Below are 20,367 nucleotides of genomic sequence, written 5' to 3'. Positions count from 1 at the left end.
CAGAATACTGGCTTATAACACTTGTTTTTCTTTCCACTATTGCTATCAGACTGCCTGGTCCATCTTGTATGCTTATCCAACACGCATCATCTCCTATCATGTGGCACTGCCTCAGTATTGAGCTGCAAATGGCAGGTCTATAGAGTGACTTCACCCCAGAACCTTCTCCTTTAAAAGCTGGTAGAGACACCAATTGAGTCACTGTGGCAGTGGAATTTAGAGTTTGGAAAGAACAGGCAAGGGCTATTTTACTGGCGATCAGAACCATATCCAATCAAATAAGTTATCAGCCATTTTATTGGTGGTTTCTTATGTAGTTAAATGTATCTCAAGCTTGTATTTCAATTCAGTGTACTTGTGTACAGTTTTGGCACATGACTTCTGTAAATGATTGTTCTTTTAATCGCAGCTTGACAAGTTAAACTGTCCATTTACTTTAGTCATGAAATTATTCCTACCTGTGAATAAATGACAAGTCCATGTAATATGTAATCTGCTTCTGCTTGAATTTGTTCCCATTTCTGGAGCTTTTCTTTTTGTTTCTTTGTTCCCATTCCTCATCAAATTATGTTAGTGCTGTGAGAAGTATGAGTCTTCTCTCCTACCTGTATGTCAGACACCCAGTTCTTGCTGTCATCTTCCCCTCAGTATTACAGTGATCTCGTATTTGCCTTCAGTTGATGGTGTGGGATGGGCTATGTATGCCCACTCAGCCAATCCTTTTTTCGCCCAGATTTTGGAATGGGTTTCAAGCAAAGGCAACTAACTCAACTGTGATGCTGATTGAAAAGCTTCATTCTAATCCATTGATCAGAAAATGCTGGTCTGGAACAAGTGTAAAATAAATAAAGGTAAATATCACACATTGAAATGCAGGCCTTGGGGAATGAAATACAAATTATTCTTTCATAATCAAAAACAAACAGGGAATTCAAATTTTACATAGACTGTTTTGACTCTGAAAGTAATGTAAACTTGGAGAGCAGGTTTTCACAATGCATTAGACCTCTAGAGTCTGAATTTTTAAATAGATCTGCAGGTGCCTTCATGGGCACTCTTTGACCCTAGATTTGATCTGATGGAGTTTTACTCGACGTCTGGCCACTCTGACTTGGATGTGTTTGATGCTAATAGTCCCTGTCCAAAAGAGAAAAAAACTTGTTTATAATGGAAGGAGCACATCAGGATCAGGAACAGGCCACTTATCCCCTCAAACCTGACCTGCCATTTAATATGATCTCGGCTGATGAGCCCAGGTCTCAATGGCTCTTCTGTGCCAGATCTCCTCAGTCCTCTATTCCCCAAATTATAAAATACATCCCTCACCTTGGTAAATACTTTCAGATTCCTTACTTTAAAGAATGTCAGGAAATCGGGCAGCACAAGTTCTAGAGCATAGAAGATTCCAATTTACTACACAGTCTTATGTTGACGGGGTATATGGGCGGGGAGCAGCCCCTGTCAGGGAAGCAGCGTAAATACAGGAAGGTGATGAGAGGAAATGCCACCTAAAAGAATTATAAATATATGTAAGGACACAAGATGCTAACTTGGGTACAGGTAATTGAAAATCGGAAACTGGAGGTGTTGTAATCACTCCGCAGTGTGACCAAACCCACTGAAAGAGGATATTTCTGCCTTAAAGGCACTTTGTCAGAACTGGGGAAGAGCAAGCCAACTAGTTTTGTCTTGCGGAGAAGATGGGAAAGGAATGGGTAAGATGGGGGCAGGGTGGAAATAGAAGCTCTTCCTCTTGTGTCTATTCAGATTCAGTTTCTATTGCTGACTGTTGTGCATTATCCTGCAAAAGTGGTAAGGAACCACAGTTTCAAGGAATAACAGTCGGTGATTGACCAAAATTGATCCTCTATTAAAAGTGGAGCATGCAGTATTATAGAATTGCCACATGAAACATGAAGTCTTCAATAATAAAGTTGTTTCAACAGCTTATCAAGACCACATTAAATTATTGAACAAAATAGAGTCGATATTTCAGGCTGAGACCTTTCATCAGGACCTGACAAAGGGTCTCAACCTGAAATATTGATTCTTTACTCTGTTACAGAGGTGCCACCTAACCTGCTGAGTTCCTCCAACACTTTGTGTGTGTGTGCTACTCTGGATTTCCGGATTCTGAAGAATCTCTTGTGTTTGAAACATTAACATTTGAAAATTGTCCTCATTTATATTGAACATGTCAAAAAATCTCATGGGTGAGAAGCAATCCATTCGAACACAGATATGAGAAAGCCATTCAGTATTTCATGACTACTCCATCATTCAACACGGTAATGACGGACTTTCACCTCTTGTCTGTTCCCATGGAAATCTCATATAATTTGATTACTATAATATCCAATGATCGTTGTATTGAATTACTGAGCCTCAACTGCTCTCCTGGGTAGGATGTTCCCAAGATTTACCAGCTTCTGGCTAAAGAAATATTTTTGTCTCAATCCTCAGTGGCAAACCCCTTACTTGTGCTAGTGACTCCTGGCTCAGACATCCCAGCCATTCCATTTCATTATTTTTTTGCTGTTGAGCCATGTAGCTATATTTCAGTATGGAAACGTCACCTTCATGGGGCCACATGAGTGGCAGCAGTCATCCTGGCTTTAAGGAATGTAATAGAACACTACTTACTGCGTTGTAAATTATTGCAAGAATAAAAAGGCATTGCATGGTTTAGTCTTGTCAATATTTATTATTATGAATAAGGTTTGATAGTTTAATATACGTATATAAAAACATCACATTCATGGGACCACAGGCAACATTATTATTGTCTGTGGTCCCTTTCCATTTCCATGAGACATCATTGCTTCTACCCCCAGATCTCCTAGGGTGTATTCTTGTTCTCATTGACAAGCCCCACATTATGGGTCATTGCATTACTGGGAAAATGTCCATATCATTGGTGAGTCTGGAACTGAAGACTAGACTCAAAACTAGACCCGAGCACAACATCTTGAGTCTCACTGTGGAGAAGATCAAAGCGATTGTGGACTTTAGGAAGGTGTGGGTTGACCATTCCTCACTGCACAAACAGGACTCCTATGTGGAGAGAGTTAGGAGCACAAAGTTTCTGAGAGTGCACATAACGGATGATCTCCCCTGGACCCTGAACATCATCTCTTTGGTCAGCAAAGCACAGCGGCAACTCCACTTCCTGAAGAGACTGAGGTATGTCAGATCCCCCTTCCCCCATCAATTTTTATAGAAGCACCACTGAGTGTGCCCTGACCAGTTGCAGCACCGCCTGGTATGGGAATTACAGGGCATCTGAGCACAAGTCCCTACAAAGCATTGGAAGAACAGCTGAGAGGATCATTGCGGTCTCTCTTCTGCCCATCAGCGATGTTTATCAGGAGTGCTGCACATGCAGGGCCCTTCACATTATCAATGATCCCTCCCATCCGTCCTACAGTCTCTTTGACCCCCTACCATCAGGCAGGAAGTACCATAGTATTAGGAAAAGAACTACTGGGGTGGGAAACAGCTGCCTGCCCCAGGCCTTAAGACTACTGAACTCCCTGCCACCCCTTCAGGGCTTATCATGTATGAAGTGTCAGAAGCATTATACCATTTACTTTTTAACTTGTATCATAAATGCTCATTATTTGTTACTTTATTTGTGGTAATATTACTTTGTGATATGTGTGTGAGTTACATGTACTGTGTCCTGCAACTTGGTACAGAGGAACATTGGGCGGAATACATGTATACTGTTGAATGACTATAAACTGAGCCTGAAGTTGAACTTGACTTCGAGGTCATAGGGTAAGAGTGAAAGGTGAAATATTTCAGGGGTACCTAAGGACGATCTTTGGCACTCAGAGGGTGGTATGAGTGTGGAAAGAGCTGCCAACAGAAGCAGTGGGTAACGGTTTCAATTTCAACTTTTAAGAAAAATCTGGATGTACGTTGATGGGAGAGGCGTGGAGGGCCAAGGTATACGTGCAGCTCAATAGGACTAGGTAGAATAACAGTCCGGCATAGATAAGATGGGCCCAAAGACCTGCTTAGGTAGTGTTGTGTGACTTTCTAGATGAAGTGCACCTCAGTTGTGATGTAGAGAAACTAAGCAGCTGATTTCTGTAGAGTGGGATGCATCAATGAGCAGATCATCTCCGTTGGTTGACTCAAGGGATAGAAGTTAGCCAGGAAACAAGTGCTACAATATTGAGTTATATTTTCACTTTTCCCTGCCAAGGCTTTACTTTTAAATGAGCTTGCTGACTTCTCATTCAATCTTCCATCCACCAGTGGTTTGTTTTTTAGCCCATAAAAGATGAGCTCAACAATGCCCTTTATGCTTGCTTTTATTGACAAAATATGAAGGCACTTCATGAGCTCCACAGCCCTCAATAGCCCTGTGATTTAATTCTGAGGCCAACATGAAAGTATTCTTCACGAGCATGAACCCCCAGAAAGCGTTTCACTCAGAGAGGGTACCTGGCTGAGTACTGAAGATCTGTGCTACTAACTGGCTGGAATGTTCACTGATATCTTTAACCTCTCGCTTTGGCGGTCTGAGGTGCTCTGCAGCTTCAAACTAGCTTCAATTTTACCAGTGTCCAAGAAGAATATGGAATCTACCTCAGTGACAATCGTCCAGTAGCACCTGTGTCCACTGTGAAGTGCTTTGAGAGGTTGGTGATTAAACATATCAACTTCTGCCCTAAGGAGCAATTTGGATCTGCTCCATTTTCCCTTCTGCAACAACAGATCTATAGCAGATGCCATCTCATTGGCTCTTCACTCAACTCTTCAACATCTGGACAGTGATGATGCATGCATCAGGATGCTCTTTGTGGACTACAGCTCGGCATTCAGTGCTATCATCCCCTCAAATCCCCTAATAGACAAGCTCTGAGACTCTGGCCTCAACACCTCCTCCTGCAACTGGATTCTCAACTTTCTCACTTGCAGACCCTAATCAGTACAAATTGGCAACATCGCTTCCACAATCAGCACAAATGCACCACAGGCTATCTGCTTAGCCCCTTACTTTACTTGCTTTATACTTAAGACTGTGAAGCTATGTGCAGCTCCAATGCCATATTTAAGTTTGATGACAACAGTCAAATCAAAGGTGGTGGTAAATCAGCATCTAGGAGGGAGATAGAAAATCTGGCAGCATGGTACCACAACAACAACCTCTCTCTCATTGTCAGCAAGATCAAGGGGCTGATTATTGACTCCTGCAGGAGGAAACAGGAGGTCCATGAGCCACTCTTTATCAGGGGATCAGAAGTGGAGAGGGTCATCAACTTTAAATTCCATGGTGTTATAATTTCAAAGGAACTGACCTTGGTTCAGTATGTAAATGTCATTAAGAAGAAAGAATGGCAGCGCGTGTATTTTCTTAGATGGTTGAGAAGATCTACCAGCTTATATGAAACTTTGGCAAACTTCCATAGCTGTGCTATGGAGAGTATATTGACTGGTTGCACCATAGGTAGTGTGGAAACACCAATGCCCTTGAACAAAAAGTAGTGGATACTGCTCAGTCCTTCTCAAATAAAGCCCTCACCAACTTTGAGCACGTCTGGAAGGAGTGCCATCACGGGAAAGCAGCATCCATCATCAATGGCTCCCATCATCCAGGCCATGCTCTCTACTCGCTGCTACCCTCAGGAAGGAGGAACAGGAGCCACAGGACCCACACCACCAAGTTCAGGAACAGTTATTACGCCTCAACCTTCAGGCTCTTGAATTTAATTGGATTTATTTAAATCTCACAATCGTCCCACATGTGAGGGAGTAAAATCTTTGCATTATGACTCTGTCACAATGTACAGGCATGTAAATTTATATGTCTAATGGCTTGTAGAAAGAAGCTGTTGTGTAGCCTGGTTTTAACGCTACGGTGTTTGCCAGATGGAAACAACTGAGGCAGTTTGTGGTTGGGGTGACTGGTGTCGCTGGTGATCTTCCAGGTCACCTTTCTGCACCTGCTGCTATAAATGTCTTAACTGGAGGGTAGTTCACATCCACAGACATGCTGGGCTGTCCATACCACTCTCTGTAGTGCCCAGTGATCAAGGTTGGTGCAGTTTCTGTACCAGCCTTGATACAGGCAGTCAAGATGCTTTGTGTAGAAGGTCTTGAGGAGTTGGGGGTTCATGCCAAACTACTTCAGTTGTCTGCAGTGGAAGAGACACTGTTGTGCTTTTTTGTCACACAGCCAGTGTGTATGTCCAGGTGGAATTTTCGGTGCTACGTATACCAAGGAACTTGAAACCAAATTTTATTTATTTATTATTATTATCTTTTTTCCCTCTTTTTTGTAATTGTACAGTTTGTTGACTTTTGCATATTGGTTGTCCTGTTTTGTGTTGGTTTTCATTAATCCAGTTGTGTTTCTTTATATTTTGTGTGAATGCCCACAAGAAAATGAATCTCAGGGTTGTATATGGTGACAAGATAATTAATTTACTTTTGAAATTTGAGCTTTGAAAATCTGTCTGAAAACATGATGGAGGAACAACCTGTAAGAATTAAACGTAGCACCTGCTATAACTTTTAATCAATTAAGAAAGTCAAGAAAATATTATTTTTCTATTTTTTTTTTGTTTCACCTCAGAACTTCCTGCGATGTCAAAACAACAAGACCAACTATAACCTGGTGTGTGAGACACTGCAGTTCCTAGACTGCATCTGTGGCAGCACCACTGGTGGACTGGGCCTTTTGGGGCTCTACATCAATGAAAAGAATGTTTCCCTCATCAATCAAACACTGGAAAGCTTAACTGAATATTGTCAAGGGCCTTGCCATGAGAACCAGGTATATGTTCGAGCCATATGAAAAGAATGACATTTGTGATTTTATTTTTGTTGTGGAGCAGGCAGTTTTTGTTGGTGGCCCAGATCTGGTTGCAGTACATTCATTACAATCCACAGAGGCACATTTACAAATTCTAACAGGTAGCCTGGGAAAATCAGGTTGTCACTTTGTTCTGGATGAGTGTAAGGCAATGGAACCCTTAGGAGGCAGTGATTATAATATGATAGAAGTCACTCAGCAGTTTGACAGGGAGAAGCTAAAATCAGATGTATCGTATTACAGTGGAGTAAAGCTTTGCTCAGAAGCATGAGAGAGGATTTGGTCAAAGTTCATTGGAAGGAAACACTGGCAAGGATGATGGAAGAACAGCAATGGCCAGATTTAAGGGAGTAACTCAGAAGATTTAGGACCATTTCATCCCAATGAAGAAGCAGCATCCTAAAGGGAGGTTGAGGGAACTGTGGCTGACAGGGGAAGTTAAAGACAGCACAAAACCATCGAAGCCTACCAAATATTGTAAGTTCTATATAAAGTGGATGTTAAGAGGTTGTTTCCAGTAGTGGAGGACCTATGACCACAGGGCACAGCTGCTAAATAAAAAGAATTCCCTTTAGAACAGAGATGAAAAGGAATTTTTTTTAGCTAGAGATAGTGAATCTCATCTCTTCTCCCTGTAAACTTAGACACCCATGGAGGCCAAGTCATTGGGAATATTTTAAGCAAAGGTTTGTGATTAGTAAGATTGTCAAAGGTTGCAGGGAGAAGGCGGGGGGATTGGGTTGAGAGGGATAATAACTCAGCCTGGTTGGAATGGCAGAGTGGACTTAATGGGCTGAATGGCCTAAATTTGCTCTTGTGTCTTAAGTCTTTGTATAGGAAGGCAAATTAAAGGTATTATTTCTATGCATAATTGTTTTTTTAAGCGTGGTATCAGATCACATAAACTGATTCATTACGGCAATATCGTCAATATTTCAAATCAAGTTTTACAGCTTAGATTTTACTTTTGGGCGTCTAGCATAGGGTGTTCCACCCACAACTTCAGTAGTCAGAGAAGAGTATCACCACTGACACAATAATTAATTGCGAGAAGACTGTCTACAGCAATAAATGATTTAAACATCTTTTTGTCTCAATCGCCTCTGTTGCGGTGCATAAAATATCTTCATGCAGGTAGTTTACAAACCACAGGTATTCAACTGTGGGGCAATTAAGTACTGTTTCTGTGAATGGGGACATCACTAAATAAATGCTTTGGCTTTCCAAAGCTGCTGTTCCCTAACTTGAAAGAAGAAGCATAATTAAAAAGACTTTATTTAACTTGTTTTCACAGAACTGTATTGCCACCCATGAATCAAATGGAATAGACATTATCATTGCACTAATTCTTAATGATATCAATCCTTTGGGAAAGAAGAGAATGGACCTTGTGCTGGAATTGAAGGTGAGCAGGGTGGGCTGTACAAAATTGATTACTGGAACTTTAAATTTATTTCCTGATGGTATAGGTATGCCACTGGGAGGGCCACCAAACCTTGGGCTAGATTCCTCTTTGCTAAGTTGTTTAGTCTTTGATAGGGAAGAAATTGGGCTGTGGCAGAAATTAATTAAGAGGACCTTTGGATGAGGAACCTGGTATTCTCACATCAAGTTTCCATGATGTCAATACAACTGAGTACTTTATGGTGATTAGAAAATGGCAGCTGCCGCAATTATACGTCTTTTGTACTTAATCCTAAACCAACTCCAGACCTTACCTGCCCTGGATCATTACTTAGTGGCATTTCCACACAACGCAAGACAGTGTTGGTCCGATTAGTTTCTTTAGCCACCTTAGAACTCAACAAAACCAAGCAGAAGTAAATTTGCCTTGATTCCAAGTGATTGCCAGAGCAGAAGAAGAGCTGATGACTAAAGAATGAATTCATGCAATCTCATCCTTGTACTGGGCTGCCGGTTGGCAATTGAATTGCATGAGAAATTAAATACTTGATTGTCACTGTTGTTATAATAGAACTATATTGTAGCAAAGTAAAGTTGCATTACTTTTTGGCGGTCAGAAGGTGCCTGGCACACAATACCAAGGGAGGGGCTAAAAAGAGATGTGATAGCAAAATTTGAGGGATTTGGGCAGATACATGAACAGCCAAGAAATAGAAGGATACAGGCAGGTGGGATTAACAGATAGACAGACAGACACGCTTTATTGATTCCTAGGGAAATTGCGTACGCAACACAACAAAGATCATTATAGCACAGTACAGGCCCTTCAGCCCATGATGTGCCGACCTTTAAACCTATTCTAAGAATCTAATGCCTCCCTCCTGCATAGCCCTCCAATTTTCTTTTATGCTGGAGTTTTCCTGAATATATCTGCCTCTACCGCCACCCCTGGCAGTGTGTTCCATGCACCCACCATTCTCTTTGTAAAGGTCTTACCTCCGGGTTGGCATCATGGTCAGCACCAATGTAGAAAGACCGTACAACTGTACAATACAACATAGGAATAGGCCCACAAGCCCACTTTGTCTCTGTTGGCCCTGATGCAAAGTTAAATTAATACCTTCTGCCTGCATGTGATCCATATTCCTCCATTCCTTGCATGTTCATTTTCCTGCCTAAATGCCTCTTTCATATCTCCATATTCATATCTGCTTCCAGTACCCCTGGCCATGCATTCTGTGTACATACTATTCGCTGTGTGCTTTTAAAAAAGAAGTTTCCTTTAAACCTTCCACCTTAAAGCTATGTCCTCGAGCTCTTGACATTTCTACACTCGGGAGCAGACTCTGCCTATCTGCCCTATTTAAGCTTCTCATAACTTTATAAACATCTGTCAAATCTCCCCTCATCCTCTGCTTCAAAGAAAACAATCTAAGTTTGACCAGTGTCTTATTATCGTTAAATCTCTCTCTCATATAGGCAGTTCCCTGGTGTGCCCTCTCCAAATCCTCTGCATCGTTCCTGTAATAGTGCAACCCGAACTGCACACGTTACTATAAGTACAGTCTAAACAAAGTTTTATAAAACTGCAACTTGATTTACTGACTCCCACACTCAATGCCCCACTCTTCCATGTTCAATCTCTTCATGGACGGCACCTTTTTTATCATCTATTCACAAGTCTCACAATTTGGCTAGTTACTCCTTAATTCTCTGGTTTGGGTGAAACAGTGGTTGGCTGAAAAGTTTGCCATACCTGATAATTATCTGATGTTAATCTTAAAATGTCATCATTCTTGTCAGAGTTCAACTGCTACAAGAAATGTCACTTTTCTATACATTAATGTGGTGTGTTTTTTTTTAAAACAGAATAATGCCTCTAAGCTGCTGCTGGCAATAATGGAAAGTAGACATGACAGTGAAAATGCGGAGAGAATACTGTACAACATGAGGCCCAAGGAGCTGGTAGGGAGTCTTTATTTTTCTTGAACATTAACTTCCCACCTTCCAAGAGAGATTGTTGATGGAAATAATTATTCCCTAGGTGGAGGTGATTAAGAAGGCATATCTGCAGGGAGAGGTAGAGTTTGAGGAAACAGAGGATGGTGAAGATCATGCAGCATCACCCAGGAATGTTGGCCATAACATTTACATTCTTGCTCACCAGGTAAGATAATGATGTCAAACATGAGCTCACTCAAGGTGAATGGGGGAGAAAAGTAGTGTGTCCACATTAGTTCGAGAGAAGGGAGCGGCAAGAACAACAGGATGTTGACTAGCTTCTGTCTAGCTGTTTAAGCCTCTAAAATATTTTGTTTGTTCCAATTTTGTTCATATATTAAACATGACATTAAAGAAGTGGAAATTTTAAAAATGCAGATGCTAGAAATCTGAAATGAAAAGAGAAAATGCTGGCAATAGTGTCTACAGAAAGAGAAACCAAGAGAAGAGCTTTCAACCTGTTACGTTCAGTGTATGTTCCTCTTCCGAAATATGCCACCTGACCTGTTGAGTGTTTCCAGCATGTTCTGTTTTCATTGTAAAGCTAGATTTGTTTCCATTTTTCAGTTGAGAAAAACATCTGATCCTTGTAGTTTAAATTTACTGGCTGGCATGTTTAACGTCTGATGTCAAGACAGACAAAATTCCTTTTGAGTGTTCTTCAGCATGAAAAATGCTCATTGCATCTTGCCACACTCAAGGCTGCCCTTCCTGATGTCAAGTTTGATGTGCGATTTGTAGCACACAGGGGAAAACTACAATTAACCTTGTTAACTTTGCTCCAGTCGTGCAACTGACTACTGCTACTTGTGTGTTTTGTTTTCCGAATATATTACACAATTTGCCCATCAGCAAGAACTTCCGCAGCTGCATTGAAACATATGGACGTGTTTAGTAATGATGGTTTTTTCTTGGAAAGATGAGATCCGCAGCATATAATTTTCAAAGTGTAATCAGAACACAATAAAGTAGGAGCAGGAGGAAGCTACTGCCTCACCTGCCATTCGGTGTAGGCTGTCTCCATATTACAAATGCCTGATTTATGGTCACCCCTATGTACAAATATGCTACCATAAATTTAAAGTACAATATGCATACACATTTATTGCTGCAAACAGCAGAACTAATTTCTTGTGCACACTGGGTGAATAGGAATGCCTGATGCAAAACAAGCCGAGCCCACTGCAGAAATAGCACTCTTCCTTACAGTGCTATATTGTAGCAGTGTTTGTGATTCTTCAGAAGACTGTACTATATAATTCTTACAGTATTTTGCAATAACCATGCTTCCCTGCATCGAGGAAAAGGAAAACGATCAAAATGGATGTTAAAATGGATATAATTATGTGATCTGCAAAGGAAGGAGCACCTTTAAAAATTGGTGAGGCATTGGATTTTGATTGTTCAGTAGTCAGTGCCATCAGAAATAACAAATTATGCATTGTTGACTACTAAGATTTTTTCCAAGACCTTAGATGTGATGAAGAAGGCACTGGCCCCTTCTAATTAATCACGGGCTGAAATTGATGAGGATGATATTACTTGTTTGAATCTCATGCTGAATAGCTAAGCAATGAAGACCTTATGGAACTGGAAGTGCAAGATGCAATTCAAGCAAAGTGCACCACAGTTTGTTGGGATGTCAACAAGATTGATGATGCTACAGTAAAACTTTGGAAGAAAAGGGAAAATTGTAAGTACAGTCAACACACACAAAATACTGGAGGAGCTCAGCAGGCCAGGCAGCATCTATGAAAAGAGTGCAGTCAACATTTCGGACCAAGACCCTTCATCAGGACTGAAGAAAAAATGATGAGTTGGAGTTAAGATGGGGGAAGGGGAAGGAGAAACACAGGGTGTTGGTTGAAACTGGGAAAGGTGAGACAGGGTGAAGTAGAGATTGGGAAGTTGGTTAGTGAAAAAGACTGTGCTGGAGGAGGAGGAATCTAATAGGAGAGGACAGAAGCCCATGGAAAAAAGAAAAGAGAGGAGCACCAAAGGGAGCCGATGGGCAGGCAAGGAGATGAGGTGAGAGAGGGAAAAGGGGATGGGGAAAGGTGAAGGAGGTGGCGGTGGCATTAAAGGAATTTCGAGAAATCGATATTCATGCCATCAGGTTGAAGGCTACCCAGATGGAATGTAAGGTGTTGCACCTCCAACCCGAGTGTGGCCTCATCACGAGAGTAGAGGAGGCCATGGATTGACATGTCGGAAAGGGAGTGGAATTAAAATGGGTGGCCGCTGGGAGATCCCACTTTTCTGGTGGAGGGAGCGTTGGTGCTCAGCAAAGCGGTCTCCCAATCTACATCTATGATGGGTAAGACGACTGACACAGAAAGCGAGTTACCTGATGTAGAATTCAGTGCACAAGGTTGCAATATGGTCAGGTGAACAATGAGCTGGGTTTGCATTAGGCCTGCTTGTAACAGTACAGCAGGTCACAGATTGGTGGGTCAGAGACAGAATTCGAAAGGTAATTAAAGTAGCAGGCAATGTAGAAACTCTGCCCTCACCTTTTTAACTCTGAAAGGTGTTCAATTTGAATCATTAACGCCGTTTCTTTTCCCACCAGTGCAACCTAACTTCCTGAGTATTTCCAGCAATTTTTGTTGTTATTTTAGGTTTCTAGCATTTGTATTTGTTTCTGTTTTTGATTGTCATCTCCAAGATTTCCTGAAGAGATGAGATGACAGAGCTACCGGTGTACATTTACTGGCAAATGATTGTTTTTGAAGAAAAGTTCAACAGATCAAGCAGTTTATTATGTGGTTATAAGTGGATCACGTGTGCAGGAACAGTGATCAAAAGGTAACGGAGGAGACCTGAGTCATTATTAAAACAAGATATTTCAGGTTATTTTTGAACTTGTGCTCCAAGGGATGTAACAGGTTTGGTCCTGCACTGTCAACCCAAAGATATGTTCACAAGAAATTACAATACTCAGAATACTCTACTTTGTATGCCATTTGCCTTTACTTGTGTTAGGAAATTGCTGTGGTTTGCTGGTGCCACATGCAACAAGAACAACACTCAGCAATTATACAGGATAAGGAATTATATAAAAATAAAGTTTTAGAAGTACAGATATGGGAAAACATGCATATATACATAAATACCAGTATGTATTTCCAATGTAAACACCAGTATGAAAAGTGGATTAAGGTATTTACTGTGCGGTGACTGAGATAGAGGGGGGTGGGGGCTAATTGGAATGGCTGATCAGATTAACTGCATGTGGGAAGAAACTGCTCTACGTTAAATCTACTTTACCCTTGCAGTTGGCACGTCATAACAAAGAGCTACAACAAATGCTGAAGCCTGGCAATCAAATGGGTGAAGGAGATGAAGCTCTGGAATATTACGCTAAGCACACTGCTCAGATTGAGGTCAGTAAGCAGGAAGTAAATTGGTAACTGGATGTTATCTTACTTGCAAAGTCCTTGGTGTGCATTGAGGAATGCACTGATGTTCAACGTGTGTTCAGAAGTATTCCAGTGAAGGGTTGGTGAAGGTCTAGACACAAAATAAAACCTTATCAGGCAAGTCATTGTAGTTGGGTTGTGGTTATGACTCAAAAGATTATTTGTTTTGGAGTGGGGGGAGGGGCTTATCTTGGAAATGGAAGCAAGATAATAGAAGCTGGGCCCGAGTCACATAGTAACCTTTAGCTCTCACTTGTGACATTTCAACAGCAGCAATAATTGACTAAGTTGGCAAATAAGAGCTGCAACAAAAGACCAAAAAGCAATAGAATAGATTGATGAAGAGGAGGCTTCTGGTATCCCATGACCAAACTGCTTGAAATGAAGGAGGCAATGTGATGTAATCTTTATTGTTTTCAATCATTAAATGCTACAAATTGGAGTTAAAACAGTCCAAAATCGGAGTCTGTTCTGATGTGTGGAAAGGATTAGGAAGGAGTGCCAACTGCTTGGCAACTTTGAGCAGGAAAAAGCACTTTGTGATTGGGCAGGCAGATGTTAAGTGCTGCTCCTATACAAAGCTGTCTTTTCTGGCCAGAAATCCATGCTCCCATTTAGTTTTATTGCCAGGTGTAATCCTCCATGGCGTTATACAGCAGCATGGCATGTATCTTTAATATATTGTATTTGAAAACTACTAATTCCCACTAAATTTACATCGAAACTTGTTGTTCGTCACTTGGCCCATAACCCTCTATGCCAAGGAAATTCAAGGACTCATCTAGACACTTCTTCAATGCTGTCAGTAACTCTGCTTCCACTATCCCAGCTATTCTTTCCAGATACTTGCCACTGTCTGGGTGAAAAACCCTTTAAATTTCTTTACGTTCTTTCCCCTAAATATTTTATCCTCCAGTTTTACTCACCTCTAACAGGAACAGCACTCTGCAACCTACCTAAGAGACAATTAGTTTTATTTGTCACGTGTACACTGAAACATACAGTGAAGTGTTTGCATCAACTTAAAGCAGCGGGGGTTGTGCTGGGCAGCCCGCAAGTGTAACCGTGCTTCCGGCATCAACGTAACATGCCCGCAACTCACTGACCCCTAACTGTACATCTTTGGAATGTGGGAGGAAACCCACACGGCCACAAGGAGAAGGCACAAACTCCTTGCAGACGGGGGCAGGAATTGAGCCCTGATATGACAGCTGGTGCTGTAACACCACTAGGCTAATTGCTACACTAATGTTCCCCCCCCCCCAACCCCCATCCCTCAGTCGCCTCACCTCTTAATGTCTGTTCCAGGAAAAACAGACCTAGCCTCTCCAGTCTCTCCTCTTAACTGAAATGCTCCATCTCCAGAAATCCCTCTCCAACACATAAAATCTCCTTTCCATTATATATCCACTGTAACTATATTAACTCGTTCAGCTAAGGTTTTTAAACTTGGCTTGATCTCCCTGCACTTGTATTCAGTGCCCCAACTAATGAAGACCAGTATGCAATATGCCTTATTAACCACATTATCCTCCTGTGCTACTAACTTCAAGGATATCTGGACAAGCCTCTCTTTCTCATTACTTCCAAGGACCTTACCATTCATAGTATATATCCTCAGCCTGATTAGTAATCACAACATTCATTACAATCTCTTGTGTTACCTCACATTTATTGTGATTAAACGCCATCTGCCGTTTCTCAGACCACTACATTGCCCTGTAGCCTAAACTACCATCCACATTGTCCACATAGCGGTGTCATCTGTGAACTTACTGATATATGTCCTACATCATTTACACATACTACAGACAACAAGGGTTTCTGCACTGATCCTTGAGGAATACTGTCAGTAACGGGCATTCAATCTCAAAGAATAATTTGGGTGTCTCCGACACGCAAGCTAATTTGAATCACATGGGCTGTGACCTTTTGGAATAGTATCCCATACTGAATCTTATCAAAGGCCTAACTGAAGTTCATGTAAACAACTACTAGTAACGCTTAATTGCCATCTCGAAAATAATTCTGTCAGATTAGTCAGTCAAGATCTGCTTTACCAATGAATCGCTAATGAGTTCTTTAAAATAATTTCCCCACCCTTGATGTTAGGTTCACAGCCCTGTAATTGCCTGGCATTTCCCTGCTGCCCTTCAAAGGGACTGCATTTGTCATCCTTCAATCATCTGATACCTCACTTGTGGACAGTGATGATTTAAAAATCTTGACCAGAGCCACAACAATCTTTCCCCTTGCCTCTCACAGTAGCCTGTGATAAATCTCACCTAGCTCTGTGAATTTATTACCTTTAAGCCTGCTAAGACATGGAGAGGTTCTGGAGTTTCACTTTCCCCTTCTCTGAATTTTCCAACTGCAAGGTTTTCTTCCTTTTGTGAACTTAGTCATTTTGGGCCATTGGGTTCAACTTTGTGGTCCCTAATGGACCCTGCTCAGTATCTGATTGTTCTTTTCTCATTAATTTAAAAGTTCTTTGAATTTCCATTAACTCTCTCTGCCATTGATATCCTTGTGACTCCTCTTTGCTTTCCTAGTTCTCCTTTTTCAGTATTATCCTTCAGTAAGTGTATGCATCTATTACTAGAACATCAAACAAACAGCACAGTACAGGCCTTCCGGCCAGCAGTGTTGTGCCAGCCATATTGGAAGTAGTTCTATGTTGTGATACAGATACTGAGTCACTGGTTAATGTTCTTCTGATTGGCAGGAAGGACTGTGGCTATTAATAAATGTGAAATTTGCCTGAAGATTATCACTGTCATCTCGTGACTTCCTGAACCCCTACACCCAATTTAAAAGCACGGAAGGAACTATATTTAAATGGCAACGTCTGATCAGATAATGTAGTTCTTTAGATATTTTTCTCTTAAGACTTAGGATCACATCTATTCCTAATTGTGTCCCCACCATCTTTGAAAACTGAGCATCTTAGCTGCTGGTAATTGTTGTCGTCTTTTGTTCTCTTTGAAATTGGCACTTTCTTGGATGTTGGCCATCTCAACATTTGCAATCTGACTACAATCTACTGTATGTGCCTCCAAGAATGGAAAAACAAAAGGGTTGCTAAGTCAGGACATATTTGGAGGTTAATTGTAAGAAAGTAGAGGAACTAGTTGAAGGTATTGTGAGTCGTGCCCAGTACCTGCTCTGTTTCACTTCTCCAATTTCTTGTGAATGGAACAACTGCAGGGGCTTGGCACCAAAACCTTTGGAGCAGATTCTTCACATTTTTAATGAAAAGTTAGAAGGTGTGTGTATTTAAGTCTTGGAGCACAGGCCTTCACACCAATGAATGTTGATAACCTATGATCTTTGCTGCCTGTAGCACACCCTGTTTCCCATTCACTCTGAGTGAACTCATTTAATAGATAGTCATTTCTAATGGTTGAAACCTATTGATAATGCTGAGAACAATCATCCAATGAGTACTTTGTGGTGGGGGGGGGGGGTGGGGGAGCGGCACTGTGGCGTAGCAGCCAGCCTAACAGTATTACAGCGCAAGTGACCCAGGTTCGAGGTACACTCTCCCCACGAGAACATGGGTTTCCTCTGCATGCCTCTGGTTTCCTCCCACATACCAAAGATGTATCGGTTAATTAACCATAAGGTTGCAGTTGGGTGGTGCCAGCTCATTGGGCCAGATATACTAAATAAACAATGTTTAAGTAAACAAGTTATAGTACTTTGAGCAGGAAATGGTTACAACTACTTGAACTTAATATGTGTAACTCCAACACCAGTTGTAGCTACTGTACCTACCGAGCTCCATTATCACTAAGGTCAGACATGTTCATGGGATCTGTGTAACTTGGAGCCTCTTGACTGTAACCTCTCCTTCCCTCCCTTATTTAATTATCCACCATTGTTATCAGTTAAACAGGACAGAACCACAGGTTTTGAAGATTTGTTAATTTTGAGATTGCTTGGTTCTGTATTCTCACACCCCATGCCTGCTTTTCATTATGCAAGCAGTCCTTGGCTGTTGTTTGCTGTTCTTTGAGTCATCAGAGTCCTCTGAACCTCTAGTGGAAAGGCAAAAAAGTGCAGATGCTGATGATCCGAAACAAAAACTGACCGTTCTAGATCAGCAGACACAGATCCGTAATCCCTTGAAAGTGGCATCACAGGTAGACGATGGAAAGGGAACCTTTGGCACATTGACCTTCATAAATTTAAGTGTTGGGTACAGGAGTTAGAATGTTCTGTTGAAGTTGTAAGTCATTGGTGGGTCAGGAATATCTGTGCAGTTCCAGTCACCTACCTACAGGAAAGATATCAATAAGATTGAAGGAGTACAGAGAAAATTTGCAAGTGTGTTGTCGTGCCTTGAGGACCGGAGTTATAGGGAAATGATGAATAGGTTAAAATATTATTTTCTGAAGTGTAGGATAATGAGAGGAGATTTGATATAACAATGTAAAATTACGAGGTGTAAATGCAAGCAGGATTTTCCCTCTGAGGTTGGGTGTGACCAGAACAAGAGGTCATAGGTTAAGGTTGAAAGGTGAAGTGTTTAAGGGGAGCATGAAGGGAAACTTTTTACTCAGAGGCTGGTGAGAGTGTGGAACAAGCTACTAGTGGAAGTGCTGGATGCAGGTTTGATTTCAGCACTTAAATGAAATTACAATAAGTGCGTGGATAAGAAGGGGTATAGAGAGCTATGGTTCAAGTGCAGGTTGATGGGACTAGGTGGAATAATAGGTCAGCCTAATCCCATCAGACTAGATGGGCCAAAGGGCCTGTTTCCGTGCGGGAGAGCTCCATGACTCTAAATACTGAGCTGATCAAATAGAGCTTAATTTATAAAGAAAGACTGTACAGCCAGGGGCCTTTCCCTAGGGCAAACAAAACAAGGTAGTGACCTTATTGAGGCTTATCTCATGAGAGGTTTAATAACGTAGATTGTTACAGTCTCTGGGGGAAATCTAAAACCAGTGAGTGTAGGTTTAAGGTGAGGGGTAAAGTTGTAATGGGGACGTGAAAGTCAGCTTCCCCTAGAGGGTGTTGTGTATGTTGAACGAGCTTCCAGACAAAGTGGTAGAGTTGGGTACAGTTGCAAGGTTTTAGAGCTATTTGGTGAGCTACATGGGTGAAAATGGTTTAGAGGGCGATGCACCATCAATAACTCTCGGAGATGTGAGGCGAGAGACAGGCTTTTATTAGCTGGAAGAGAGAGCACTATCAGCAACGAGAGACCATCACACAACATCCTGGAGATTGAGGGAGGAGCAGTGCCTCCAATTGCCTTTATACCGGGGGGTGGTGTGGGAGCGTGTCCAGACAGGTATATGTAGTTCACCACAGAGGGACATGGAACAAATGCAGGCAAATGGGACCAATTGAGAAAGACGTCTTGGTGGCATGGCTAAGTTGGGCTATAGGGCCTCTTTCTGTGCTGTACAACTCTGACTCTGTCTGTGCAGAGAGCAGGTGGGAGCACCATTGCTTCAGGTCAATGAGCCTCAATTGGTTTTTCATCTGGTGTTAGTCACCTGCCTTGATGGGATTAGGCTGGGTCATTGTGAAATGCAGTATTCCTTTGGCCAAAATCAGGTGCTCCCAACCACCTTTTTTTATGCCATGGGCCAAAACCATTAAGGTGGACCCTAAGTTGGAACCTCATGGTTTCCCAGCTTTGTGTTTTTGGATCTGTACCAGCTAACCTAGTGGTAACCACACTATATGATGGGAGAGGCAGTGTTAGTGTAGGATTCTTGTCTAACAAAGACTTCACTCCTGCCTCACCTGAGGAACATGTGCAACTACCACAGGTAGATTGGTGGGGATGAACACAAGTCAATCTACCTCTTGATATAGTTTCTCTTATCGATTACGGTCTTAGATTGCCCACTTTGCTCAGGGCAGGGCTAGATGTGAAGTGCCTCTAAGAACTAATTGGTGATGGACAGCGATATCCTCCACCCAGGGTACATTGTGTGCCTTTTGTTGCCTCTCATTACCCACAAATTCATCTTCTTTCTAGGCCATCAGGGTAAAGAATATCTGATCACATTCTGCTAATCTCTGTCTGAACTATGAAAAGGAACAATAAATACGAGACATATAACATAAAGGTTTGGAAGACATGAACATTGGACTCTCTTTAGAAAGCTATGGAGCAAGAAAAGAATATGAAACAATAGGATACCCATCACTCCAAAATTCCCATTGACGGTACTGTTTAACAACTAAAGGAATTTTATCTGTGCTTTGAATTCTCAGGTGTATTCGAAAACTCTGTCCGATAATTTTGAACCACTCAGTCATGGGCCATCTTCTTGACAGGATGAGGCCTGGAGAGTAGCATTAGGATCTCAAAAGATAAGAGAGGTGCATGTGGAATTACTGCCTTGTAGGCTGTAGGTAGTTAGTTAATAAGTACAATTGAGGCTGAACTTGATTTTGGGCTTGTCAGGGATGCTGGACTTGGGGTGGAATGAAGCTGGCAGAAGAGGCATGGTGCTCTTGTCAGTAGCAAAAACATGGCCAATACTGGAGATCCAAAGCAAAAATGGAAAATGCTGTAAGCATTCATCGGGTCTGCAGAGTGAAACTGAGTTCACGTTTCCAATCAGTGATCTTTTCCTGAAATGTTCTGTTGTTATTGTAAGGGAATGGGGAAAATATTATAATGTGTTGTTAAAAATATTTGAAATATAACTTGGATTTCAAAAATATTTTGGAAAACAAGTG

The 20,367-nt window shown here is 41.6% G+C and overlaps 1 protein-coding gene across 7 annotated transcripts in view; it reads left to right on the top strand.

Annotated features, from left to right (window-relative positions):
* The window catches only part of itpr1b (inositol 1,4,5-trisphosphate receptor, type 1b), a 531,527-nt gene that overhangs the window by 341,325 nt on the left and 169,835 nt on the right, over positions 1-20,367 (top strand). For 6 of the 7 annotated variants that reach the window (XM_059944385.1, XM_059944380.1, XM_059944381.1 and 3 more), the window contains 5 exons: positions 6,590-6,790; positions 8,124-8,234; positions 10,103-10,198; positions 10,278-10,400; positions 13,513-13,620. In XM_059944385.1, the coding sequence (XP_059800368.1) occupies positions 6,590-6,790; positions 8,124-8,234; positions 10,103-10,198; positions 10,278-10,400; positions 13,513-13,620 (639 nt within the window). Of the gene's footprint in view, positions 1-6,589; positions 6,791-8,123; positions 8,235-10,102; positions 10,199-10,277; positions 10,401-13,512; positions 13,621-19,657; positions 19,843-20,367 lie in introns of those variants that run through there. The other variant, XM_059944384.1, reaches the window with a different exon arrangement.

This window comes from Hypanus sabinus, chromosome 19 (genome assembly GCF_030144855.1).
Source record: "Hypanus sabinus isolate sHypSab1 chromosome 19, sHypSab1.hap1, whole genome shotgun sequence".
In the NCBI taxonomy this organism is placed as follows: domain Eukaryota; kingdom Metazoa; phylum Chordata; class Chondrichthyes; order Myliobatiformes; family Dasyatidae; genus Hypanus; species Hypanus sabinus.
This window is presented reverse-complemented; position numbering and strand designations above follow the sequence as displayed.